General features: G+C 34.0%; 1 protein-coding gene across 1 annotated transcript; it reads right to left on the bottom strand.

The window, feature by feature from the left end:
- Window positions 1–3,101: 3,101 nt before the first annotated feature.
- LOC136974996 (zinc finger BED domain-containing protein 5-like) lies at window positions 3,102–4,133 on the bottom strand (the record flags this gene model as incomplete). The annotated part of the gene is made up of 2 exons (XM_067269985.1): window positions 4,067–4,133; window positions 3,102–3,434 (listed from the first exon to the last, which is right to left on the bottom strand). Coding segments are annotated over exons 1-2 (400 nt in total), but the record flags the coding sequence as incomplete, so codon positions are not given.
- Between the last annotated feature and the right edge of the window lie 206 nt (window positions 4,134–4,339).

Raw genomic sequence — 4,339 nt, 5'->3', positions numbered from 1 at the left:
CTGTATTGTCAGCTTCCAAATAGCCAGATTATACTCATTTGCGCATGCGCTTTACATAGCACCAACCTTACCCTGTTTAGCTGGTGGAAGCTACACACGTATAACGCTTCCAATTCTATCCAGGATCGGTCCTAGGCTGTTAGTTGCCCTCGCTCGATTATGTGAATCATGAGTAGATTTATACCTTAACCCAACCGATAAGAATTTACTGGTATGATGTTTTTATGATAGTTCTGTATAGTGGACAGGAGTTTAAAAAATTCATTAAAATATTTGATATTTTTATTCCGCTCTCCCATCTTATATTACTTTCGGATTTCAATGTTAAACCAGTGATATTACGATTTCGTATGTCCTATCTGTCAGGAAATGTAGAAAAAAACGTGTACAAACTTTGTACAATGTTAAAAAATTAACTATTACTTTGGCAGCATCATTTACAACTAAATTTAATGAAAGATGCATAAAGTACAAAAAAACTTCTAGAATTTATTTCCCTTACGATTTATGTATCTGTTGTCATAAAAATTTGACTTTCCACTTTTTTTCAAGACTACAAATATTCAGGTACAAAGTAACCGGTTTCGACTTATTTCTACTTAAGAAGTAGTGAAATAATTAAGAGATTAGAGAATTGGAGACATAAATAAAACCCTTCTGAAAGAGCCAGAATTTTACTTAAACGAAAGCTTAACCGAACCAATTTCTAGTCAAGTACAGTGCAGTCTGATTTCTTCTTAATATTAGATAATAAAGACAGAAATTTTTCTGGTTCAATGAGAGTGACCGAAAAGTTGTAAATTTTGGAAATTTCTGTGGACCCTGGTCCTAAAACGAATTAGTTAGAAAACAAATGACGGACAATATATGAAGTTTAAAATATTTAGATTTTTATAGCTATGGCGAGAAACGTTTAAAATGTACAACAACCATGTCGCGTCCTTTGAGGTATACGAGTGATGCGACAAAAGAGGCATTTGACATTGATCGGTATCAGCACCTTCGGGATTTGGCAGCCCGCGTGCATGCACCTACCAGGACCGTCTCTGATTCCATCCATTAATCACTCGTAGGGAGCTATTTGACTAAGTGGATTGTTTTAAAATTTAAAAAGTAAAGATTTTGTGTTATTTTTATACACGTTTCTTTACAAAGCTATATTTAATTATAATTTTCTTTAAAAATACCTGGTATATTAATACCATTGAAAAATATTTTGTACCAGGTACGAAGATGTACTAGAGTACCTAGATATCAGAGTAGCGACACACGAGTCATCGCCGCCATAATCTGTCGACTGTTATCATGTGGTCTATGGGTTTACATTAAGAAATGACCACATGATGACAGTCGACAGAACATGGCGGCGATGACTCGTGTGTCGTTACTCTGATATCTAGATACTCTAGTATGTACTGTAAAACACAAAAACTTACTCGGTAAAATAAAATATTATTTTATTTATAATTTTAGCTCTTATATCGTGGCTAGCGATTCAGAATGTAATTGTGTTATTAAAAATACATTTAGAGAAGTCTACGATTTTTACTGGCTTATCGAGCAAACAATACGAATGGAACCAAGATCATCACTGACGCGCAATTAACTGATTGCCCCTGGAAAATCGGCTTCTCGCAGAAACACAGTTTTCCTATCATCAAATGCCACAACACGCCACTGATTAGTATGGAAATGTTCGTATTTTCCGTGATAATAATATTCGGTTATTATTTCTTCCTAAAAATGTCTTATGAAAATAAAGGTGTGAAAAATATTGTATTATTATTGATATTATTATTATTTCGGTTTTTTTGAAGCATTTCCATGCTTTTTTCGCGAACTAGGCAACATCATTTGCAACAGCTCGTTTCTTAATTGTCAAAAGTTTTCAACCTGCATTAACGAGTTAAACACCTAAATGCAGAGACGTCTCGAAATTCCTCTATAGTCTCTAGGCTAATGTACAAACCTGAAACGCTGACGATGGAATGCCACCTATTGTCATCGCCACTAACGGAGAAAATATTAACTAGCGTCTATACCAGTGTTTCCCAACCTTTTTTGTGCTATGCCCCACTTAAGCCTTTCAAAAACTCTTATGCCCCCCTAACATATACCGTATTTTACGGACTATAAGACGCACTTTTTTTCTTCGAAAAATTGCCTCCAAAATTCAGGTGCGTCGTATAGTCCGTAGCGTATAGGTTTTTTTTTTCAAATTGTTTAAAAATTAAGGTGCGTCTTACAGTCCATAGCGTCTTATAGTACGTAAAATACGGTACACAATTTTTAATATTCGAAAATTGAAATGTTCACTAAAGAAACTTGAATGATTGGTTTTAGGAAGAAATCACTAGGAAATTATTGAGAAAACACAGTAAGTAAATTTTCAAAACATATAATGGAGAACTGAAATTCAAGTACAAAATAATTTTAATGAAAGATTTTCTATAATATTTTAATTATTAGTAATTATTTATTATTTAAATTTAATGAGACACTCGCTCTCGATGCTTGCTGCAAAGAGATTTTATGTCAGGTTCCAATTTAGTTAACTTTAGTCTCGAGTCTCTCCGTTTAGTTATATCCAGCCGATTTCTATTTTTAGCAGCAAATCATTTATGGCACTAAATCCGCATTCAGATAAATATGAAGATGGAAAAGGTAACAATAGTTCTTTTGCACAATTGGTTGCATTTGGATATTTGTTTTCGGTTTCCTCACAAAGCCATGCCATCGCACCTTTTATATTAAATAATGTTTTAATTGACTCATCATTTTGCATTTCTGCGAGTTCTTCTTGGTACTGCAAATTTGAAATATCAGACAAATCCACTAACATTGGCTGCATCATCCAAGTTGGAAAATCAATTTTTATTCAAATCGGAAAATCTTTCTTTTAAATCAGCCCATAAAATTTTCAGATGATCGAAAATAACAAGTATAGCGGTATCAGAAACTTCACACTTTTGGAGCCAATGAAACTTATCAAAACTTTTGTTGTAAATATTTGTCTGACATAATCCAATAAAGGTAATGAAACCAAATATCTTCACTTTTGCATCGACAAGAATTTTAGTAAGTTATAAGTATGGCCTCACTCTCTCTCAAAGTTGATTCATCCATTTGCGCCGAGAATTGTCTTGATTTCAGCTTTTCGACAAGTTGTTTTTCAATATCCTCACTCATTTTGTCTATTCTTCTGCTAACTGTATTGTTACTTAGTGGCATAGCTTTAACATCTTTGTCATCTTTGTCCAGAACCGTTTTAACAAATGCTGATATTGATGGTTTGATTAAATTCTCTCCTATAGTACGACTTTTCCCAGATTTAGCGATGAGTAATGAAATTTGATAACTAGCCTCCAGAGTACGATTGATAGTTTCTTTATGAGCAGCAAATAGAGACTTTAATGTTACTCTTTTTTCAAAATCTTTTTTCAAAATTTAAAAGTAATTCAAATCTGAATTAATATGAGCATTGTGTTTTGCCTTCAAATGCGCCTCAAGACGACCTCGTTTCATTGATTCGTTGGTCAAGCATCGTTGGCATAAAAGACAAAAAGGTGACCGTTTATGTGGGCAGCATGTCATAAAACCAAATTTTAAATATTTCTTCGAATACTGATGAACTTTTTTTCTCGCTTGCACCACTCATTTCCTTATGGGCTAGAAAAAAATATATAAAATCAATTAGAAACTAAAAAAGGATAATATGATGTTGGATTCACGCGAAATGGTGTAGAGCTGTAGACCGACAAAAGAAACACGTTTCAAAGACTATGTGACAGTATGGTCAACAAAGTAATTTATTTTGCATAAATATACAGGTTTTATTTTAGATTCCAACTCCACGATATTATAAAGTAAGTAACAATAATACGGCGCAAACAACATATACTGTTTGCGACAATATAAAAACTATAACTAAAACTTATGTACTAACTTAAAACTAGCGATAGAAAAATTAGTAGGAAAAAGCTAAGATAGGAAATAGAACATAGAAAAGATTGGAATATATGGGTTTTCTTTTCTTGCTGAACTCTACAATCTCTGGGTAGGATACCACGTTGAACATTTTTGGAAGGTCTCTCGTCGTGTTCGTTGAAGTTTCTCTCGCACTTTCCTGTCATTGCCAAATGTGACCCGGAACACCACAACTCGTGTCTGTCCACCTTGACGTCTGGGCAAAGAATGTTCTTTCTCCTCTTTCACTGGCCTCGGGGCCTCGTTTATCTCTTTGTTCTCGGTGGTTCCCAGAATTGTTAATCCCACCCCAAGGGAAAAGGGTTATAAAGAAAAGTTCTAGAAGGAAAGGGAAACAAAGAAGAAAGAAAAC

This window comes from Centruroides vittatus, unplaced genomic scaffold, assembly GCF_030686945.1.
Source record: "Centruroides vittatus isolate TY-2023 unplaced genomic scaffold, ASM3068694v2 contig_360, whole genome shotgun sequence".
In the NCBI taxonomy this organism is placed as follows: domain Eukaryota; kingdom Metazoa; phylum Arthropoda; class Arachnida; order Scorpiones; family Buthidae; genus Centruroides; species Centruroides vittatus.
The sequence above is the reverse complement of the archived record's forward strand: the minus strand, read 5'-3'. Positions and strand labels throughout refer to the sequence as shown.